General features: G+C 41.5%; 1 protein-coding gene across 2 annotated transcripts; it reads left to right on the plus strand.

The window, feature by feature from the left end:
* Positions 1-1,770: 1,770 nt before the first annotated feature.
* Positions 1,771-22,052, plus strand: TAF15 (TATA-box binding protein associated factor 15). Of its 2 annotated transcripts, XM_015646297.2 has the most exons (16): positions 1,771-1,881; positions 5,423-5,459; positions 6,028-6,076; positions 6,261-6,351; positions 6,430-6,547; positions 9,071-9,354; positions 10,181-10,295; positions 16,607-16,641; positions 17,247-17,279; positions 17,802-17,911; positions 18,437-18,566; positions 19,843-19,932; positions 20,949-21,033; positions 21,118-21,203; positions 21,300-21,402; positions 21,688-22,052. In XM_015646297.2, the coding sequence occupies exons 1-16, from the start codon at positions 1,872-1,874 to the stop codon at positions 21,725-21,727; spliced, it is 1,416 nt and encodes a 471-aa protein (XP_015501783.1). In that variant the 5' UTR covers positions 1,771-1,871; the 3' UTR covers positions 21,728-22,052. The 2 variants fall into 2 exon arrangements, with proteins under 2 accessions (XP_015501783.1, XP_015501784.1); XM_015646298.2 differs by lacking the exon at positions 16,607-16,641 and having other exon boundaries at positions 1,778-1,881; positions 6,261-6,547.
* The last annotated feature ends 754 nt before the right edge of the window (positions 22,053-22,806 follow it).

The raw sequence follows: 22,806 nt of genomic DNA on the forward strand, positions 1-22,806 counted from the left end.
GTAAAGCTTCCCTGCAATCATTACCATTGGCTAGCTTTATACACACAGGACTAATCACAATTGCACCTGTTCTTGAGCTTGTAGTTGGGGGTGTAGCTGTGGATATTGTAGTAGGAAAAGAGTATATTTGCACAAAAGGAGAAAATTGTACCTCACACCTGGATGTGTTCCTGTGTCACCTGCTCTAGGTGGCCCTGCCTTGGCAGGGGGGTTGGACTGGACGATCTGCAGAGGTCATTTCAATACCCCAAGTGATCCTGTGAACTCTGCTTTATGCCCACACAGCCTGGCTGCTGGCTCGTAGAATCCCAGAAGGGTTTGGATTGGAAGGAGAGGATTTGGTTGAGACCCTGAGAGGTCTCATTTACTCTTACTTACTCTTCATTTACTGAAGGATCAGAAGAAACCCACCTTTCCACACCACCTCTGATTTTGCAACCTGGATAAGGATTTGAAGCAGCTGGGATCATTTCCAGCCAAGGGGAAAGAGCAGAGGGTTGAAGGGCTGATGTGTCTTCCACATCTCAGCTTCAAAGTTTTTGGTTGGGACCATAGCACAGCTCTATCAGCAGGCAGGTCAGACACATAAGCCTAAAACTCTCTCTGAATTAATTCTATTTTCCACATACGAGAAGCCTTCAGTCCCTGAGGAATGCACAAACACCGAGAGGCTCTACTCAGAGCAAAAGACCCCCCACATTCCCTGGCTGGGGAGCATTGTTTGGGATCTGCCCTAATCCCAACATTGCATGGGCAGCTTTTCTGAGCTCCCAGGCTGTCACAGGAAGGCTCACGGAGCAGTAGAAGACATCGTGGCTGAGGAGATGAAGTTTCTCCAGGAGAAACCAAAAGGCAGAGAGCTCAACCTTTTTTTTTTTTTTTTTTTCTCTTTAATTAATCATTCCCAGTCACTACTTGTTTTGCAGAAACTTATTTTTGGCTGTGGCAGTGGGATTTGCCTCCTGCTGCTACACCCAGGGGGGAAAGAAACAGCCCAACTTCTCTGCAAATCCGCTCAAGCCATTCAGCTAAAATCAGAGAAAGCTCCTCACTGCCTTTATTTTTAAAATTAATTAATTAATAATTAATTATTAAGATAAATTAAAAATGGGGTAAAACCTCACTGTTGTCTGGCTGCATGTGCAGACTGTCCCTAGAAGGAAGGTGCAACTGTTAACTTCCAAACTCTCACAAGAAGGTAGTTTGATGTGGAACAAGAAATACAACTTCTAAAAAGAATCAGATTAAATAATCAGCTTTTGCTGTCTTCTCAGTTCATCACTCTTCCTCTCTGAAGCAAACCCTCACGTTTCACAGAAGTGGCTCCCAAGACCATGACCCCTTCCCTTTCTTTGGAAAACCATTCTCCAAGTTGATATTTGGCTTTTCAGCATACTCAGAAACGCAAACCTTTCTTATTTTTCCTTTAGGACCCAGATTTTGGATGTTTTCTCTAACTCCATTTGGCATCTGCTACAAATGGTGATGCACAAGTGGGGTACTGAGGGAAATAGGGGGGCTGTTGGTGCGGAAAGCTGGGTGTGCAACCCCCTCATTTCCTTCTACGCACCCTGACCATGCCCTGCGCGTTTATTAATTAAATTAATTTAATCCTTTGACGCGATCCCCGCTGTGCTCGCATAGCCTCCCCTTGGTACAACCCCCCCCGCCCGCTGTACCTTGGCACGGCCCTGCTCACCTCCCGTACCCCCCCGCTTCTCCAGCGAGTGGTAGGCGCCGCGGGCGCTGATTGGCCGCCCGGCCCCGCAGTCCGCGCGAGCTGCGGGTGCTTCAGTGTGCGCGCGGCCGGCGCGGCGGGCGGGTTGGTCCCTGCGCTTCCTTCGCTCCCTCCGCCCCTCAGCGCCGCCGCCATGGCTTCGGGTAGGTGCCGCCAGCCCCGCCGGGCTCAGCGGGCAGCGGCGGCTCCGCTTCCCGCCGCCGAGCGCGGGCGCGGTGGGGCGCGGGAGGGCGGGCGGAGCGAGCGCCATGTGGCGCATGTGGGCAAGGCCGCGGCCATGTTGCGGGGGACGCGCCCGCTTTTTCCCCTCACGCCCCCCCCACCCCCTGCGCTCGGTGCGGGGGAGGGGAGCCACGCCCCCGCCGGTGGCCCCCGTGGGCACGCCCCCTTCGGCGGAGGCCACGCCCCCTCCCGGGGGAGCCCCCTGCGCGAGCCGCTCGGGGCACGCCCCTTTAGGCGCGGGGGCGTGGCCTGGCCTCGAGTCACAGTTGGGGGGGGCTGTAGGGGCAGGGTCCCTTTGGGGTCTTGTGCTCGGATGATGCGTGGGGTCCGGTCCCCCCTTTTGGGGTCTAGGCCCTCCACGGCATGTGTGAGCCCCCGGCTTTGGACTGTGCCACAACCCTTCCCCGTGAGGTGTGGACCCCATTTTGGTTGATACTTCCCAGTGTAGCCCCTCCCGCCTTGGGTCGTGTACGCCCCCGTGTGTGGGAGGTGGGCCCCATTTTGGTTCCTTTTGGGTTGTGTACTTTTCTCCCCGGTGTGAGATGGAAGCTCTCTCCTTTTGGGTCACAGCCCTTCCCCTCCCTGTGTGGACCCCGACTTTTGAGTTGTGGTTCCCCCCCGCACACCCCATCCCGGTGTGAGATGTGGATCACCTTTGGGTCGTGCCCCTCTCCATAACATGGTTTGTGTGCTCCCCCTTTTGATCAGCACCCCACATGGAATGCAGGCACCCCCTCCTTTGGGTCTTGCCCCTCTTTAGCATGGGAAATGCCCTCTCCACCCCTCAGCAGGGGAGCCACCTTTGTGTCCCGGTCTGCTCTGCACTCTGTGTGCTCTTCACACAGGGTGAAGTCAGGGGGGCTTCACACCCCCTGCTGTGGGCTCAAAAACACCCTGGCTGGAATTGTTTTCCAGCGGGGGCTGTAGTTGAGCACGGAAGCAGAATCCGCTCTCCCGGGTGACCTGACACAGCCCAGCTTCTCCTGGGGCCTCTCCCAGCACAATGTGCTGTTTCTTCATCCCCTTTGAGGTGTGGATGGTTGGGTCCCCGGCAGTGCTGCCCCTGTGGAGCCTTGGATAGGTGTGGATACTCACGTATCCCCAAGTGGGAGGAGGAATTCCAAGGCTGGCCGTGCTTTGTGGAGCGAGCCATGTTTTGTTGTGGTCGAGCCATTTTGGCGTTGTCTCGTTTGGCGTGTGTGAGTGATAGACAATACAAACAAAGCAAGGGGTGCTAAAGGAATCCTTTCGTTCAAGGAGCAGTTATGAACCAGGAAAATCAAATGTGTCCAAAGGTACTAAAGTGAGCCCAAATCAGGAATTTTTCTAATAAATGAGTAAAGCTTGGTAGTAAACTAAATCCGCTTTCCCCCCATCTGTCAGGTGCTTCCAGTCAAGCACCTGAGTGCCTCCTCTGTTTTTAGCAATGTTCAAACACGAGATTCTTTTTCTCTGGAGGATACTGAGAGGCAATGCTGCATCTTTATGTGAATTACTTCATAAGAGAACCTCAGCTTTCAAATGTACACAGCAGATTGTTTTATCTTGAGAGGAATAAACCCCCTGAGTAGTGCAAGGTGATCAGGCTGCTATGTCCCACTTCATCAACAGGAAATCTTTCCATGAACTTTTTAAACATAAAGGAAAAAAAAAAAAGGTCAGTGTAGGAATTTACAGAATAAACTGTTATTTCCAAAAATCCTTACAGACTCTTGTCCCCATTGAGCCCACAAAGATAAATTGATCAGAAGTCTGTAAGAGGTCCAGAGGATGTAGAAAAATGTATAAATAAAGGAAATTCCTCTGATTGCATGTTTTCATGTTTTACAGACTCCTTATCTGGTTGCTTTCAAGTTTTTTCCAAAATGTTGTGGTTTGGTGGAAGTTTGTTAAGGAGAAGCTAAGGAGATTAAATGCTGTTCTTAAATTTATAGCTAGTTACATCCTTATTCAAGAATTTTGTGATACAACCATTAATATGCAGCATTAATGGCACATAAATGTTAAACCACAACCATGTTTCACAGTGTGGTTACCTATCTAATAGTAATTTTTGTGATAATTTAAATGGAAACTGTAAAAATTTCACTTTACCCCTTAAAAGAAAACTTGAATTGCACCTCTACCTTGGGTTTTTAATTGCTTTTCAGTATGAGAAAGCAATGAAATATTTGTGTAGCTGTGCAAAAGGAGGAGAAATTCACATCTAAGTGAAACTGCTTTATAGCAGTGCAATATACGTGTGCAACTTGACCTCCTTTCATCTCATGCTAGCATTTGGTAAATGTTTCTGTTACAGAATATAAAATTTGATACTTTGTGTTGCTTTAAGGAGATGCTTTAGCTTTAAAAACGCTGCTTTGTGTCTGAATATCTCCGATGATACCCCCCCATCTCACATCCATCACCTCAGGTGATGCCCTCATCAAAGCTCTGGTTAAGTGTCTGTGCAGCCACTGGCAGGATTGGATTTATAACCTGCTGAGGGAGGTATAATGAGCAGATTCAGCAATCTGATGAGTGTTTTGATTGGAAAATGGTTGCAGTCGTTTATGACATTTACCCTGCCTTGTAATTAATTCTCAGTGTCAGCGTTTTAGGCGCTTCTGCAGATAGAGGCCAGAGAGAGAATGTGGGGGAAAGGGTGAAATTGGGGATGCGAAGTTCCTGATAGATTTTATTAGACCATGGCACAAGATGATTTACACAAATTCTTGAAGTGGTTGGAAGTGAAAGATTACAGGACTTAGCCAGAATGTTTGTGTGTTGACAAGAAGGTGGCAATTTCAAGCAGATTGAGGCTCCTGCCTAGGAAGTGAGATGGTTGGAACCTGAGCAGTGCAGAGGCTGGAAGGGCACGGAGCAGAGTGGGATGTGAGGAACCTCTGCAGAGCTGGGATTGGGATGGATGTGAGGCTGATGAAGCAGTGTGTGTGTGTGTTCTGTGTGCTGCATCTGTCACGTGCTGGCGAGCTCTCAGCTGGGTTTTTCCTCTTGCAGTGTGAGCAAAGGGAAGTGTGGTGGCTCCTCCATCCCTGATTTTTCATCTCCCATCTTCCTTGTGTTTGTGTCTTTTAGCTCAGCAGAGCTTTCTTAGAGCATCCCAGAAAGGGGTTCAGCTGCACTGACCTACTTAGCTTTGCTTGATTAATTAAGCTGCTGCATTCTGCTCATTGATGATGGCACTGTACTTGATAGCCATTAGAGGGGTTGTACAATTCTGGGTGTTGGAAAAGACTCCTTGAAAACAGAATTTGGATCCTTCAAAAGGGACATTTCCAAGTGTGTTCCACACCCTGTGCTGTTGTCATTCCTGTCTTAATATTTTATCTTCTGTTAATAAAGAGAAAGCTTCATTCTGCAGTTGTAATATCCAGTGTACTTGAACTTTTCTCCCTCTCCCTAGATTTTCTCCTCTAAAATGTTCATTGGAGGTTCTCAATATGACTTCTTTCTTTCTAGATTCCGGAAGTTACAGTCAGTCTGGGGGCCAGCAGAGGTATGTGAGGATTTTTGTTTTGCTGTTAGCAATTACATCTGCAAACTTAAAGACCATTTAGTATTCCCAGCATGATGAGTGATTGTTCAGGATAGAGTATGGATAGGTTTTTGGAATTAAGGATGCAGAAAGCTTGCACCTGAGCCTTTGAAAAGATGTCTTATAAAACAAGAGAAATCAGTCTGTATTCCTGAATAGAAGACAATAATCATGTAATGTAAATGGATGTAAATTGGAATGACATCTTGTAATAGTAAGAACTTTTGAAATTACATGAATATAGAGAAATGCTTTTCATGTGACTGCCTTAAGATTTTAGCCAAAGGTTATGATATTTGTTATATGGCCCAAGGCTGCAGGGCATGTTTTAATCAGTGAGAGTTTTTATGGAAGTATAAAAATCATGGCTAATGCTGCCTGTGCTAATGAAGATCATGAGGTTTTGTGCACGTAGTACCACACCTGTTTTGGAATGGAGAGAAACTTAGAGACACCAAAAATACCTTTACTTTCCAGCCTGTGGGGAGAGCACTCTTAAGTGTTTCCTAAATGAATTTTTCTCTTCCAGCTACTCATCCTATGGCAATCAGAGCAGTCAGAATTATGGACAAGGACAGGTATGTTGAAAAAAACATTGTGTCTTTCAAAGCAGATGTTCCTTGAGTAAAAATAATTGTTCCTGGGCCAGGAAGAATTCCAGTCTCAGCTGTTCTTGATGTTTGCAGTTGTGTCTAGCCAAGGAAAACTGTAATTTACTGCTGTGGAAGTTACACTTATTTGAGTACATTCTTGAAATTACAGGGATATTCTGGTTATGGGCAGAGTGGAGACAATTCCTCCTATGGACAGAACTATGGAAGCTATCATGGGAACTATGGACAAAATCAATCAGGTTTGGCTAGCTTGTTACATTCATTGGCAGGATTTAAAAGGTGAATATTGACTAAAAATTTTCTTCCTCGATTTCCAGGTTATGGGCAGGATTCCCAGGGATATGATGATGAATCCAATTATGAAAATCAGAATCAGAGCTCATACAACCAGCAGTCCTATGGCAGCCAGGGGCAGCAGAAAGGGTCATCCAGAGGGTAAGGAAGCCAAGTTTACCAGTATCTATTTCAAGTATTGTCTAGTAGTTGTACATTCTTGACTAGAGTTATAACATGTTTCTTGCTAATATTGCTGAGAAAAAGACAAATATTTGAGGATCCACATCCTCAAAACATTTTTAATGTCTGGAAGGACAGGAGGTACAGGAAGAATATTTCTTTATGTAAGCAGGATGGGTGTAGTTGTTTTGAAATCAAGCTGTATGGGTACATACACTTTAGAAAGTTTTTGGATTGTGGCTACAATGAAGAATAGACTTGGCAGAGTGTTTTGATTAGGAGAAAGACCTATCAAGTCCCTCTCCAATCACATTCTTTTGTATAAACTTACAGTGCTCTTTTATTAACTTCAAATAAGCTCTTAGCAAGGGAACTCGTAGCTGCTCTCAGATTGCAGGCTGCTTATCTGGCTCAGAATGCCTTTTCATGAGAGAGAAAGGATTCAAAAATGTCATTTTTTGGTTTTCCAGCTAAGTAGAACTCTCAGAACATTGTGGGTTTATATCCTCATCAGGAAATTAAATGTGCACATGCATGCTGCACTTTGTTCTATTGGAAATCTATTTTACTTGTGATGTTGTATTAGATTCAGTTTCAGGAGAATTAATGATACCACTTTGAAAATATGTTGGAAAATACAACCTAACTTCCCAGAATGACTTAAAAGGCCACTTAATGCTAGAATACCTTCACTGTCTACTTTCCAGGCTTTGTGCCTCCACCCCGAGGTTACTGCTTGTGTTAGAGCTTTACTGAGGACCATGTGACCCCTTTTAAATACTCTGTTGAGTACTAACCCTCATTCTTGTGTCCAAGGTCCAAATGGTTTTGTACTTTTTGCAAGGTGATAAAAAAATCTGGACTTGAGCAAACCTCTACTCGATCTCTGCTTTTTTAGTTCTTATTTTAAAACACTTTAATATTAAAAAAAAAAATCTTAATCTGCCAGCAATAGGTGCTTTTACTCAGATGTCATTTTTGCATCCATAAGAAAGGCAGGTACAGAGTTTTGTTTTGCTTTGTTTTCTGAGTATTTATTAGAGCTCTACAAAGGTAATAATGTAGTTTTTAACTCTGTAGATGTCCAGTAGAATAAAAATACAGCACACAGGTTCTCCAATAAATTGTTTGTGATCTAGAAAATGAAGAGAAGATATTGAAGGGAAGCTTCTCAATGTAGGGTAGTAACAAATAAGGAGAAACTGAGAAATAAAATGGAAGCAGCCTTGAAGAGGGTGGCCACAAAACTGTGTAATTGTCACGTCCTAGGGGAGGGAAGGGAGCAAAAAGTGTGTGCTTTCAGCAATGCTTCCTTTGTTGGTAAAGGTGCAAAGGCAAAAGCAGAGCTGACTTTCTTGAAGTGAAGATAATAACAAAAATCTTCACAAGCTGTTTACCACTGGGATTAGCAAGGTTAAAGCTGAGATCTAGGCTAGAAGTGGGAGAGAGCAGATTAAATGGTATTTACACAGAAGGGATATTTTGGGGTCGGTTAGACCCAACACACTGGATCTGAAAGTGCCTTTAAAAGCTGGTGGAAACTTTTTGAAGGCTCTTGCATTTTTTTTTCCTTTTTCTGAGATACTTTCACTAGCAAGTAAGACTGCCAAAGACTGGAGAGTGGCAGATCTAGTGCCTCATCTTTCAAAAAAGAGTGGAAGCATGGAGGGGGAAGAGAAGAAAGGGTGGCAGAGGCCAGAGATTCTTTTCAGTTACTGAAAAAATAAGACAGCTGAGGCACAACTAAGTACCTGGGGGAAACAAAGGAATGAGTAACAGCCAGTGTTCCCTGGATGCAATTTATTCCTCATAAATCTATATTATGCCTTGCCACGAAATGCTGAGAGAACTATTCTCTCATATATCTAGATTTTTAAAATACTTCAGTTTCTGCTTCAGATGCTGAAGTAGCTTAGGAAAATGTGTAGGTGAGATTCCCTTGTGATTGCTCTAAAGTTATTAATCTTAATCTTAGAAAAGATTTATGACTCCCTCTTGGAATGTAGAGCTGCATTGTGTTGGAGCATCCTGGATGTGATACTGCTCGGTGTTTCTGATGAGGGTTGCTGGGATAGTGTACATGGCACTGAGGTGAGAAGAACCACAGGTTCAGAGGCCACCAGAACACTTAAAAGAATTCTTGATAATTGTAGAATGCCCAGGAGAAGAGAGGTTGCAATTCAGTGAAAGCGAAATGTTGGGATTTTTTTAGGCAGCAAGTCTCAGCTGCTCTATGTGAGCACTGAGGCTCTGCCCTGCAGGTCCAGAGGGAAGGATTTGGTGTTCAGCAGGTCACAGGCTCTCCATCAGCCATTGATGGTGCTGTGGAGAGGAGGGAAAGCAAGTCTTGGACTGGGACATATGAGAGGGATGATACTCCTAAATTATGTAATGAGGGAACTGCCATTAGGAAATTTTAGCAATGTCATGAATTTTCAGCCGATATTTTTCTCTCTGTTCTGTGAACATTTAGCTATTAATTCAAATTCTGTTTGTTTTAAGTGGAAGAGGCTCTTATGAACAAAAGTCAAACTATGGTCAGCACCAAAGCTCTTATGACCAGCAGTCAAGCTATGGACAAAACCAAGACTCTTATGACCAGCAGTCAAGCTCCTATGACCAGCAGTCGGGCTATGGCCACCAGGGCTCATATGACCAGCAGTCGGGCTATGGCCACCAGAGCTCTTACGACCAAAAGTCAGGCTATAACCAGCACCAAAGCTCATATGGCCACTCCCAGCAATCCTACCAGTCTCAGAAGGGAAGCTATAGCCACAACAGCCAAGGTAAAATTCACGGCTTGGATTCAGTATTGGCTAATAACCTTGAGCAGAAGCTCTGTGAAATGGTTGGATTTCCTTCTGCAAGCAGTTGATTTGATGAACAGTTCATTTTTTTTTTCCATGTTGATATTCCTGGGGGATGTTTTATTTGTTAAGACTTTCAAAACATTGTAGTGAGATTAAAATCTCTTGGGCCCCAAAATGGTTGCATTTAGGTGTGTTAGAACAGCCTTGCAGAACTCTGTCCCTGAGTTCTGCAAATTCTAGATGGGATTTTTTTCCCAAGCTATTTTGAACCCTCTTCCTGCACGAGGATGACATGTCTTGATCAGTCATGTAGAGCTTTTGCACTTCACATTCCAGCTTTTATGCTGTGTAGGTGAATTGTGAGATAGAATGAGAAGTTTAAGATGAAGCCTTTTTTTTGCATTAACTTCACACCAGCAGCACAACCCACTCTATTTATCCTTGTTCTGTCTTCAGTGATGTCTTTTGCAAACTGGGAGGGCTGTATGGAAGTCCAATGGAAAATATACTTTAAACAATATGTGTTTAATGTTTAGAAAATGGAGTGTAATCACAGAGTGATTTTTACATTCTGATAAACTCAGTGACCCTGGAAGTCAAGGGAGATAATGGAGCCAAGTTTGATTTGTTGTTTTTTTACCTTTTTGGCACAGAGAATGTCAGAGAGATTTAGGAATTGATACATGTCAGATATAGATGGCAGAGTTAATGACGAGGAGGTGGGAATTCCAGGGTGGGAATTTTCACTGTGCTGCAGTTTGCACTACAATTGACTCCTGTTTGGTTTGACTCATTCTCCCAGATGATCGCCGTGAAAAGAGCAGGTATGGAGAAGATAATAGAGGATATGGCGGGTCACAGGGAGGAGGTAGAGGGGGATATGACATGGATGGAAGAGGTCATATGTCTGGATATAGGTAAGTGATCTCATTCCAGTGCCTGCAGCTCCTTACCCTTGTTTCCTATTATTTAGCTGGTTTTAATTTTTGTTTATTATATGTCTGTTCCTAAGGTGGTTCAGGTTTAGGTTTCCAAAACAGATTTCTAAGATTAAACCTTTCTGCACTGCTCAGAAATGGGTTTTGCCTAGGGGAACAGCTTTTAGATTCATATAGATTGAGACCAAGCATTTGATTGTTTTGACACATGGCTGCATTTTATTTGCATGAGTTTCAATACAAAAACTGCCCCAGCCCATCGCTTGTTTTCAGTGACGAGAAAACCAACAGCCAGTGATTGAGAAAAATTTATAAAATTCATACCTAAGGTAGCTCACATTTTATCAGGGAAATATTTTGGCCTTGAATAATTTCTGAATTTCTGAATTTTTGAATAAGTAGTAACATTACATGTTCTTTGTTGCTTTTCTTCAGTTTTAAACTTCTATTAAAATACACATTTTTTATTATTGATTTATTTGTCAGTCTAATCACGTTTATTTTGGATAGATCTGAAATACTAACAATGCTGCCACCCCTTTCCCCATTGCCTTAGGCCTGTACTGTCAAGAAGATTTATGCACATATTTAATTCTGTGCTTGCAGATGATTTCATGCAGAGGTCTGCAATTGGCACCTTGGCTTTACAGCCTGCTGAATTAAACATATGACATATTATTTATTAATAACTCACACAACTGGCTCCCCTTTGTGTCCCTCTGAGTGGTTGGAGGTGCAGAGGGCTCAGTGATGCAGGGCAAGAATGTTGAAGCTTCCAGAGAGCTTTGAGGTGTTGCTTGTCAGGAGCACTTACCCTTCAAAAGGCTGCCAAGCTCTGGGTTATTCCTAAACTCCAGATGAAAAACTCTATAATTATACAGTGTTTTCTGTTGGAATTGCTCTGATTTAAATAAAATAATCCACTACTTGGTTACTTTTAAAGGTATTTATTTTTAAATCATATTTAAAATCTGTCTACTTCTGAGATGCTCCTAAATTGTACTTAATGGCTTGTTTATAATGATATAGGGGGATTTTACCTCTTCTAATTAGGTGTGGTAGCACAATTAGAAAATTATAAAAGTGTCATTTTATGTTTGCTGGGGTTTTATATAATATAAACTTAATGCATATTTTTCTGTAATATTTTAATAATAAACACAAATCTATATGCTATAAATAAACATAAATATATATAACAATTCTATAATATATAGTACCTCACTTAAAACAAAAATAACAAGCAAAATAATTTCAAAGTAAATTTTAGTTTTAGTTTTAAATTTTAGTTAAATTTTTTTTAAATTAGATTTTCTTTGTGGATGAGGATTTTCCATATTCCTGTGATAAAAGCTCCTTTATTAAAAAACTTTACAGTTGAGCCCTTTCCAATAAAAGCAATGAATGTGAGCTTCAAAAAACACACTGCTGATAGATTTTGTCACTTTGAAACCAACTTGTGTCTTTGCAAAATGAAGTCAGATGTATTAATGTTTGTGAAAATAAAGCCTCTTGCCAAGTTTTTTCTAAAATAAGGAAACTTTTGCTCACACATCCACATAGATCATGGAGCTTCATTGAACTGGGAAGCCAAAAGAAGGGAAAGAGGGGAAGTGAATGAAGAAGTGGAGGAAAATTCAGGGAAGTGGGAAGGCATTTATTAGAAATTCTGTCTGCTTCTGTTAAGTGATATTGGCTTTAATGGTATTTTTTGTGGAAATTTTCTGGAGCTACAGTGTTACATACCTTTATTCAGTGTTTTTACATAATTGTGACAGAGGATTCTCTTTCTGACATATGTATTTTACCAGACATGTTTATTAGAAAAGTCTAAAAGGTTAAATTAAATAACAAACTCTATAATGAAGGGGAAAATAATAAGGTAAGAAATCATCTTTAGTCCTGCAAAAATGTGGGGTTTAAGGGTAGGGGTTCTTTGGAGGGGGGGGGTTTATATTCTTCAGTTTCTCTTATTTATTTATTAATTTCTTGGGGAAAAATACATGAAGGAATATCAGGTTGATCTTCAGTAGTTACCATTTTCAGTTGTTCTGGTCCCCTTTTAATGCTAAACTATGAAAATTCCATAGCCATCAGGAGATCATGTAAAAATCTTGTCTGCACAGGTACTTTAATGATGATGTAATCACAGAACTCCAAAATGCTTTTGGGTTGGAAGGGACCTCAAAAATCATCTTTTTCTACCCTCTGCCATGGTCAGGGACACTTTCCACTATCCCAGGGTGCTCAGAGCTCCATCCAGCCTGGTCTTGAACACTTTGGGGATGGAATAATAACGGAGGCTTTGACTTTTATAGTGCTTAGAAAATAACATGTAAAAATAGCTCCTTGACTTTACAAACAAATTCACATCAAATGTGAGACCACAGTGAATTAGTCTCCTGTTCTTAGCTAATATTAATTCTTCCTTGACTGACATTTAGACACAGGGAGAACTTGATGCAGCCTTAGAGGTGTAATTTTATTCTGATAACCAAAAGGACTTGGACATGTCCTGTACTGAATCCTTTCAGCACTCATTTTTCTTTTGTGCCTGTGCAAAGTCACCCAGCACTGAGAAGAAAATATCTTTTGAGAAATTCCTGTTCAGGTTTCTTAGCTGATATAAGTCCAGTAGAGAACACACATTTTGTCATGTGTCAGAAGTTCACATTTTAGTTTTACTACCTTAGGGTGTCATAATTATCCTACAGATTTTTTTTTAATGGTCTTGAATTACATTTTTTGGGATTTTAGTAGAATTTCCCCACCCTATTATTTTGAATGATCTCACCAATTTTCATTCTGGCTAAGAGGTAAAATATTTCCCTTCATAGTAGAAGAGTGTCATCTTTTTGTTAGAAAGCAGGAACAGCAGGTCTTGAGAATGCAGAGTTTAAGATATTCACCCAAGCTTTTTAAGAGTCCTGGTCTGAAAAACAAAGAATTAGTGGTTACTGTGGGTGGGGGACTGGATTGTTTTGGTAAAGGCTGTAAGTGGGGAACACAGGAGCAAAAAAAAACACATGAGAGAAGCTTTGCTTTTGACTCTGCTCACATAAACTCTGCTGGGGGAACCACAGAGATGCAGTTTAGAAAGGATTTGTCATTGTGTTAGGATTTGTCATAGAAATCCTGACTTTGCTCAGCATAGATTATTTTTTCCCTCTTGTGCAGATTTATGGTGATCTACTATAAACAAAAGCTACCTATGCAGCTTAATGGTTGTGTCAGCTATTAGAAGTGGGAGTTAGTGTGATAAAAAGAAACTACAGTGTAGTGCAGATGTGTTTTACAAGTGTGGTTTGTGTTCAGAATTAATATTTTGATTTGTAACAGATACAAGCTTTGCCTTATGGAGACTTTGGAAAAATGTGAACAGAGGCAATAAATACAAGCAAGGGAAAAAACCCATCTGTCAGTGACTGTTGGTGCACTAAATATTCCTTTTTTGTTTGTAAAATACACTCTTAGGTGTTAGGGACACACTTGGTGAGACAGAGACACGCTGGAGGCTGAAATTTGGTCCCTGAATTCTTAGTGCTGCTTCTGCCATTATCTGATATTTATAAAACTGCTTTCCTTGTATGCTGAGCTCCTCATATTACCTGTACTTTAATTTAAAGAGCTGTTCCCAGCTGGATTAAGCAATATCCAGATGAAATCCAGTTATAGTCTAGTAGGGGATGATAAATCTGTGATTGAATATGGGAGAAAAGAACAGCTGAGGACTTCTCTTTCATAGCAGCAAGTTCACACACCGAGTGGTGCATTGTCACATTCTGCCTGCCTGCAGTTCAGCCTCTTATTTATTATCTTAGTCAGTGGCACTGCTGAATTTTAACTGCCTGCTCATGTTTCTAGCACAGGATATTAAGACTCCAAAATCCATCTGGTCACTCATCTCTGAGGTCTGTGTGCAGGCCTGGTAAAGCAGTGAGCTGTGAAATGCTGCAGTTGTATTCTCCACATGTTTTATTGCAATAATATGGGAACTAATGCAGTTGCTGAGGTTGGATTTTGGGTCTCAGTGAGGGGTAAATTTATGGTGGCATCAAGTGCTTGCAATTACTGTGTTTGACTTGCTGCAGGATAGCTTCATGATCCCAGTTATCTATCAGTAGATTTTTCCAGATTCTTGTTGCATGTGTGAGACTAAGCAGAAGACAACATGCTGAGGCATACTTGGGCAAAAACATATTTCTGTAAACATTAATAAAAATTAGCTAAAATTATTGATTGCACTCATTAGTGCAGGATGCAGAACTGTTGTATCACAGAATTAAGGTATTGGACTGTGACTTCCTTACATTTTGTATATTCAGCTCCCACTTCTCGGGATTATAGTGCACACATTTTCGCTCCAGCATCCTACAAAACCCTCACTTCCAGCAAAATCCTGGATGTGTAAACATACTTTATGTAAGTTTTTATATTGTTGGGGTTTTCTAACTGCCATACACTTCCACATCAGAAAATGTATTTGTTCTGGATATTGCTGTCCTGATGAGCTGGGACCATAATCTGGGGTTGGAAAATTTTCATGACATTTAGATGCTTGATATTATTCACTGTTGTTGTTTCTGAGTTAAAATCCCAGAAAAACAGGCATCTTACTAAGAATTGTTGTGTCATAATAAAGTTGTTTTTTTTTAGCTGAAGTGAATTGGAGGTGGCAGAAAGGTATTTACAGTAAATTTTATCATCACCATTGTGTTTTTAATCATCAGTCCTTGAAAACAGACAGCCTTGAGTAAAGACCAGCACTGATGCTGCATGTAAAATCTTTAATGAGTGAATTAATGAGTAAATGACACTGCACTTTAGCATTTGGATTTCTTCTATGGAACAGCAATAAAATCTGCAGCAAAAAATTATTTTAAGAAAAGTCCCAGTAAAAGTGATATTATCTGTTGTGTGAATCTGTCCCAGAATGTCAGTCACCCTCCAAAGAGTGTCTCTTAATCCAGGTTTGATAATAACCTGTTGAAACCTTATTTGGTCCTCACTTTAGGCAGATTTTCTCTCATAAATGTTAAGTATCCAGCAGCTTCCATTCATGACTTTCCATTTGCTGTAACAGATGGACAGAGTGCCAAAGAAATGACTCCTTAATTTTACTTCATTGCCTTTTGATGGGTGCTTGTGTGCCCTTTTTGGACTGATGTGTGAGCAGACAGATGGAATTAACACCTGCAGTGATTTCTAGTCACAAAGTGCTTTGGTGAAGAGGCACAACAGCTCCAGAGGCTGGAGATATTTCTCTGCAGCAGGGTTTGAGCTCACACTGCCTTTATCATGGTGGGAAAGCTCTTGGGATTAGGTGATCCTGCCTGATTTTGAGGTGGCAGCTGTGTCCCTCAGGATGAGGAGGACAGGCAGGCACTTGTACATGGAAGTATGAGATAGTCCTTCTGACATTTGGTTATTGACTTTCTAAAAAAATCCAGTGGTTTTATTTTTCCTGAAGGCTCTGAGTATTGATTATCTCTTGTTCTTAACATGGATGCAATCAAAAATGCTGTTGTGAAAAATCCTTCCAGTATAAACTTTACCAGTGAAAAAAAAGAGTGAGGGTTTATTTTCATGCACATAATTGGAGGCATAACAACCTGTTTTAAATCCCCTTCTAACCTTTGAAAATTGATGTGTGTATTCTCTTAACTTGGTCTACATTTTGTGCCACAGGTTTCAGAATGAATGAAATAAAACTTCACGGCCTCTGCTTTTGAAGCTCACATACACACACACCTTCTCTGTAATGCCAAGTGCTGTAGTACAGTAGGTCCCCACAGACCCTTGCTCAGAGAATGGCTCATTCTGCTAATTTATCCCCTCTATTATGAATGCATAACAATAGAGATTAATTTTAGCTCTTTTGACTTCTAGGAAAATACTACAAGTACTAATTATTCCAAAGTAGCAGTTACATCTACAATTAAAGCCCACATTAATCTTCATGAAAATAATGTTTTTGCTTTAAACCCCAGTTTTGAATAGCTGTTATTTTGGCTGATGGGATGGGAGAAAGTATTGAGCCAACCACATGTGTATGGGTTAGTTTAAAATACTCCTTAGGGCTTCTCTTCTCCAGTGCAGCACCCTGAGAGATTTTTTTTCTTAATAATTTAATCTTTGAACATGAATGGGTAGCAAGGAGAACGTAGACATGGTACTTTAGCTGCCAGACAGTAATTTTCAACTTGTCATCAGTTAACTGTAGATTGAGCCTTGGGCTCAGCACGTAGAGACTTAAGGAAGAAATCATTTCTTCAATTTTTCCTCTGCAGTGGTGGTGACCGTGGTGGCTTCAAAAATTACGGTGGTAAGTGCCGAGTATCCAAAAATGTTTCAGTGGAAATTCTTTATAAATCTAAAAGCCACCAATATCTTGTTACTATCTAGTAGAAGCATTATAGAGTTTTGGTGAGGCTGGTGTGTTCATGAGTTTTAATAGCCAAACTTGTAGCAATAAACTGGATTTCTACTTTGTCAAATTGCATGAAAGAATTTGTGGAGACAGTGACGTTCACCGGATTTTTTTTTTCTTTTCTTTTTTTAATTTTTGTTACAAATGCTTCTTAGAAAGGTAATAGAGGTAGAAAAAAAATAAAAAAAATGGGAAACTGCTTGGTGATGTGACAACCAGCATTTGCAAGCAAACACCAGCACAGCATCAGTGTGGCAACTGCCACATGCTGCAAGTTAAAGAACACGTTAACGTCCTACAGACACCTTCTGTTGAACGTTTAAATCTAAATATTCTCTAAATCTCTGGTTAATGTCTTAGCTCTTAGATGCATTGCATACATTCTTTGTATATTTTCTTGTTGCTAAAAAAGTCACTTGAATGTGTTGTGCTAAAAATAGTCTTTTTTCTTTCTTTTTGTTTTTTTTGTTTTGTTTTTTTTTGTCAAATCCATATCATAGGTCAAAGGGATTATGGACCGAGATCAGATGCTGGTAAGGAAACAAGCAGTGAGTGGGAGTGGATTGTAGCTCTTAGGTCACTGCTTTTAAAATGTTTGTCTAGAAGGATGGATGTGGCTGCAATTCCCATGGCTCAAAAGAAACCTAGTTAAAGCATGCCTTTCGTGAAAGAAATGTATTTAATTGAAGTGCATTTAAATTTTTGGATGTTAATGTAGCAAGTAAGAATTTCCTGATGAATTCTGAATGTGCTTGAGCCAAGCAGCTGCCTTCACTGCCAACACTTCTGCTAAGCTTGTGTTATTTAAAACACACTGCTCTGGTGGGTTGGGATGCCCAGCTTGCATGAATGTTGGATGTGAGGCAGGTCAGCTGTCCAGTGTACTCAGCTGATGGTGTTAGACTCAAAATTAAGCTCCCTGCTCCTCTTTTATTTCACACAAAATGTCTCTGGGATTTAAGGGTCTGCTACTGGGCAGCACAGAGCTGAGCTTAAAATATTGCTGCAGTTTCTCCCACAAAAACACATGGTAAATGTAGCTTAATTTTCCACAGATTCAGAGTCTGACAACTCTGATAACAACACCATCTTTGTGCAAGGACTCGGAGAGGATGTTTCAACAGATCAAGTGGCAGACTATTTCAAACAGATTGGTATCATAAAGGTATGTGAAATGAAAAATCATGGGTCAGAAGGAAGGGAACTAGTGGTGCCAGGGTACTGGAAATGTACTGATATCATTCAAGGCAGAGTTCTCTCTGACTCCCCAGCAGTTGTAGATAATATTTTATCTGGGCTCCCAGCTGACAGCTCATTTGTAAGCTGGCAGCACTAGCAACGTTTCTCCTAGTGACATTTAGATTGCTTTGTGTCTCTTCTTTAGTCTTTATAGCCCTGACACTCTATCCATTGTGCCATCCTTGTACTGCAGCATGTCTGCCTCTGTTCTGTGGCTGCTGCTTCTGGTTCTGCTATTCTAAATTAGGATTTTGTGCACTTGACCTCATTTTTTTGTTAAAACTGGGCCCATCATTTCTTCACGGAGAAGAGCCAGTCAGTATCCCTCTGTTTCTGCAGGCCAGCTCCAGGAGAATATTCTCACTAAACATAATCAGTGTTATAGTTTATGCTCTGAACTGATTTCACCAGTGTTTCTGCTATGCCAAGTGTACAACCTTTTTTTTTTCAGACCAACAAAAAGACTGGCAAGCCCATGATAAATCTGTACACAGACAAAGATACTGGCAAGCCAAAGGGAGAAGCCACAGTATCTTTTGATGACCCTCCTTCTGCTAAAGCAGCAATCGACTGGTTTGATGGTGGGTGAGAGTTACCTGTGCCTTTGGCTATTTATGAATCTAACAGGCAGTGGAATAAGCAAATCAGTTATCTTTTTATTACCTTTTTGGAGGCTCAATGCTGCTATTTATGTAGCTTTTGGCTTGTGTTTTTTGGTTCTGTTTTTGGGATTTTGGTTAGGGTTATAGTTGTTTTTTTTTTTCTCAAACAATGACTTGTATTTCATGGTTTCTTGTGTGTGTTGGAGTTATGTTTCATTAAACAGAAGATAGTGATTTAGACCAAAAATGTGCAGTGAAAATGAGGGTTTGCTGCTGTACCTCAGTCACCCATGCACAACATACAAGAGGTGGTGTTTGTGTCACTTCTTGTTTAGACCAACAGAGCTGTAATCTGTGTTAGCAGCTGGAGGGATTCCCTGCAGTGTTGCATTGATATTTTTAGTGTTGTGGGAACATTTTTAGGGTTTGAGAATGGTTATGGCAATCTTGTGCTGAGTGCTTTGTATATACACAATGAAGAACAAGGTTTTAAAATTAGGTATTTATCTCAGAAATATATTGGTATAAAACTCCTCAGACTGCAGGAAATACAGTGACAGTCCTGTAGTAATAAACTCAAGGGGGTGAGGGAAAAGTGCCTTCTCCTGTCAACTTGTGTGTTCACAGAATTTTAGTGATACTAGCTAGAAAAAAAAATCATACTTGGCACCTGGTGGGAAATTATACTACTTTAAAAACTGGCATGGCATGCTTGTCTGATGTTTGTGTTTGCTAATAAAATGCAAATTGACTTTTGTTCAAGGGGGTAAGTCAGATATGACTGTATAAGGCACATGTGCAGTGCTGTTTGTCTGTGATAGACATTGAATCTAGGAAGAACCCACTCTGAAAAACCATGAACCTCATTTAAATACACTTGGGAGTTAAGTTTTGGGCTGGCTATTGAGTGGTGCAAAAGCCTTGTTACCTTGGTGGAATTACAGACAGTTCAAACATCCAAACTACTTCACCCATGAGCATGGCCAAAAACCTTTTAGACATTCTTATGTCTTTAAATTGCAACTTAGAGATCTCATTTAAACTGAGTAGTTGTGGGTTTGGAGAGAGTTTAGCAAGTATATCAGTGTTTCCATCTCACCTTTGGACCAGTGCTTTCAAAACCAGGAGATTTTATTGCAGCTTCCCTGTGTCTTAAAAGTTTTGTGTTCAGTCTGGGTGCACAAATCACTTCTGCTCTGCTGGGCTTGCTGCTGTGTTGTTGGGAGCTGTATTGATCCCTTCTTTCCTCCCACAGGAAAAGAATTCAATGGCAATGTTATCAAAGTTTCTTTTGCAACCAGAAGACCTGAATTCATGAGAGGAGGCGGAGGTGGCGGGCGTCGAGGTGGGTCTAAAGTCTGTAAAATCCTGTTTTTGTACAGTTAAATGCTTTTTTACTATGATTGATTTATTAAAGTTGACTTTGAAGCAGTGATTCATCAACTATATGAGCCTTTGGGATTCTGCCAGGAAAGGGAGTAATAAGGATTGAACCCAGTTAAGTAAACTGAAATCTGTAATCTCTTCTGAGCAGAATTTATGCTTTCCTTTAGAACTGGAAGGTCTCCAGATCTTGTGTCAGCCTTGCTTTTAAAGAGAAAGTGTAACAGGGATGTTGAGCTGTACTAGCCCCACATACATAGAGGGAAATTCCCAGTGAGTATTTGCTTGTTACAGCAAAGCCTTGAGATACTGTTTCCAGCTGGGATTAAGCAGGGTAGGTAATTCAGATGCTGCTGAATTGGAACAGCAGTTAGATTTCTGATTCTTTTAATCAAGGTCATTTCAATCTCCCTGATTCTCTGCATATACAGTTTTGTCAGTAATCCACTGGGTATTCATTACCATCTTCCAGGAATCTTGCTTTGAGCAGTGACTGTCAACAAATTCTAGTTCTGAAATCAGGCAGTTCTGTAGGCTGATGGAAAAGGATTCTTCGACAACTTCAACTGCTATAAAAGTTCTTCATTTTGTGATGCAGAAAGCAAGAACGTTGTCTCTGTGCCTGTGTCAGAGGCATCCTGGGATTAATTGAGACAGACTTCTTTTATTGTTAAATTTTTGTTCTGTGGCTAGGTCTGGCCATAAGTGACTGATCTTATACCTTGTTAAATCTTTCTGAAATTTTATTAATGCATGTAGTGGGTTTATATTTAGCCAGTGGCAATTCAGTCAGATCAGGTTTTCCTTTACTGCTGAAAAAGAATTTATAATAAATAGTGAGAATATATTTGCATTAAACACTCCTTCTGCCTGAAAAGTCTGTCTGTCACTTGGGGTCTGAAGGCAGTGGCAATCTTTGATACCTGTTTGTCATGTGCAGTTCATAGGACTTTGTAATGATTATAATTTCGTCTGCAGGTTCACGAGGTGGCTATGGAAGAGGTGGGGGCTTCCAGGGTAGAAGTGGGGAACCCAAAAATGGTGATTGGGTTTGTCCTAACCCGTAAGTGTCATTTGAATTGGGATGGGGTGTTTCATGTGTGCTTCATCTTCACAGCTCAGTCTGGGGAATCCTTGTCTGTTCCAGGTCCTGTGGCAACATGAACTTCGCTCGCAGGAATTCCTGCAACCAGTGCGGGGAGCCCAGACCAGAAGATTCACGTCCATCAGGAGGTGTGCAAAAACAGCTACACCTCTTAAATGTTTCACGTGTCCATATCATCTGCATCTTTCTGAAAAAGCTGATGTTTTTTCTGTGGTTTTCCCCAGATTTCCGTGGGAGAGGCGGCTACGGAGGAGAGCGGGGCTATCGAGGGCGCGGCGGCCGAGGCGGGGACCGGGGAGGTGGATATGGGGGCAAAATGGGAGGAAGGTAAGAGGAGCCTTTGCCCTTGCTTGGCTGTGGGAATGATAGAGACTGTGGGAAAAGGATTGTTTATGTGTGCAAGTACAACTGCCATGAAAATATTAACTCCAGATAGGAGCTTCCAGAGAGAATCACTCAGTGTGTCTGTTGAGTTTTGTGAATGTTTCTGGATGAGGCTCTCTGTAAACACAGAGCAGCACGCAGACGTCATTGTAGAAATGTCTGACTGAAGGGACTGTTTGTTATCTGCTTCATTTGTTACTTGCTTAGAACCTTTTCTTTCCCTTCCAGAAATGATTTCAGAAATGATCAACGCAACAGACCATACTGAAGACCACTGTGAATGTTTTGTTTGTCTTCTTGATGCGTTTGATAGTGAAATTGCCTGCAGCTTCACCCATGGCCTCTTTCGATAGTGGAATTGAGTGAAACTAGATTTTTATTTTGGTGGGAGGGACTGGGGTGGTTTGGGAGGATTTTTTTTTTAAGCAAGACATTGAAATTTAATCCTAATTTCCACATTCTCCTCTTTTCTTCCCTTCCCCCCATACCTTTTCAACAGGCCCTAAGAAGGAAAAGGATGAACTGTAAAATATTGCCAAAATATGAAGTGTTTTGTAATACAACAATAAATGCTGATTGTTTTATTTGTGAAATCCTACTGTTTCACAATTACTTGAGTTGCATGCATTTGCTTACATATTCCCAGTGTTCCTGTGGTATGGCTTAAGCAGTAAATAGGCACTTGTTTGGAGTGGCACTGCAGTTCTGACCCAAGTTTATGCACAGAATCTTCAGTCAGGTCAGTGATGAGCCTCCTTGCTATCCATATCCTCTATCCTGGATTTGCAGACTTGTCCCCTGCTCCTTCCCTTTTTCCCTCCTGTGATGCCTGCACACCTGCTTTGGTTGCACCGTGAGGGGAGCAGGCAGCCAGCAGTGTGAGTGTGTTCTGCTGCTGCCAGGGGGCAGAACAGCTCAAAATCCAATTTAAAAAAAAAGTGATTTGCTACAACTTACTGTACTTGCTGCTTTTGGAATGTGGGTGATGGAAACAAGTGTTGTGTGCAGCTGCTTCATGCTGGAGGTCAGATGCAGGTGAGGTTCAGTAGGTGCAGTGTGAGCATTTGTGATTCAGCTCTGCAGCCAAGGGAGAGGAAAGGAGGGAGGTTAATTATCCCTCCTGCTCAGATAGGTCACTGCAGAGGTGAGAAGGTCATGGCATCACAGGCCTTTGAGAAAGAACCTCTGGATGTCCAATATTCCAGTGGGCAGCACTATCAGTACAAGTTATTGGGGTCTGTGGTTACAACTGGGCACAGAGCTGGGCCATATCTCACTGAGAAATGAACAGAAACAGCTTTTGTTAAGGGTTATGAGCCACCTCCTCAGCTTAGTGTGTATTGATGG

This window comes from Parus major, chromosome 19 (assembly GCF_001522545.3).
Source record: "Parus major isolate Abel chromosome 19, Parus_major1.1, whole genome shotgun sequence".
Classification (NCBI taxonomy): Eukaryota; Metazoa; Chordata; class Aves; order Passeriformes; family Paridae; genus Parus; species Parus major.

What these genes read in the sequence shown, in the direction of transcription:
- TAF15 (XM_015646297.2), top strand. An exon ending in CAGAAAGGGTCATCCAGAGG is followed by an intron (nt 6,548 to 9,070) that starts GTAAGGAAGCCA and finishes GTTTGTTTTAAG; the next exon opens with TGGAAGAGGCTCTTATGAAC. An exon ending in CTATAGCCACAACAGCCAAG is followed by an intron (nt 9,355 to 10,180) that starts GTAAAATTCACG and finishes TCATTCTCCCAG; the next exon opens with ATGATCGCCGTGAAAAGAGC.